Raw genomic sequence first — 293 nt, forward strand, 5'->3', positions numbered from 1 at the left:
GCCGCCGAGCGGGGTGGGCCTGGCCGGGCCCGGGCGGAGCGGAGCGGGAACGGGAAGGCTCGTCTCTCCCCTTGCAGCGAGAACGAGGAGCTGGAGGAGATCGCCTCGGCCGACCTGAAGTACCTGCTGCTACCCGCCCTGCTGGGGGCCCTGACGCTGAAGCAAGTCGACCTGAGCAGGAGGCTGGAGCACCTGGAGGGCGCTCGGGCCCACTTCTGGCGCTTCCTCAAGCTCTGCAGGAGCTACGGGCTGGGCAGCTTCCACCTGCCCCCCGCCACCCCCCCCGGAGAGGC

General features: G+C 72.0%; 1 protein-coding gene across 1 annotated transcript in view; it reads left to right on the plus strand.

Annotated features, from left to right (window-relative positions):
• Positions 1-77: 77 nt before the first annotated feature.
• Positions 78-293, plus strand: part of IGBP1 (immunoglobulin (CD79A) binding protein 1) — a gene marked incomplete at its 5' end in the record, with an annotated part of 5,977 nt that continues 5,761 nt past the window's right edge. Inside the window, one exon of the mRNA XM_009581768.1 lies at positions 78-277. Coding sequence (XP_009580063.1) covers positions 78-277 — 200 coding nt within the window. The remainder of the gene's footprint in view (positions 278-293) is intronic.

The sequence above is a fragment of the Fulmarus glacialis genome, unplaced genomic scaffold (assembly GCF_000690835.1).
Source record: "Fulmarus glacialis isolate BGI_N327 unplaced genomic scaffold, ASM69083v1 scaffold43117, whole genome shotgun sequence".
Taxonomy (NCBI): domain Eukaryota; kingdom Metazoa; phylum Chordata; class Aves; order Procellariiformes; family Procellariidae; genus Fulmarus; species Fulmarus glacialis.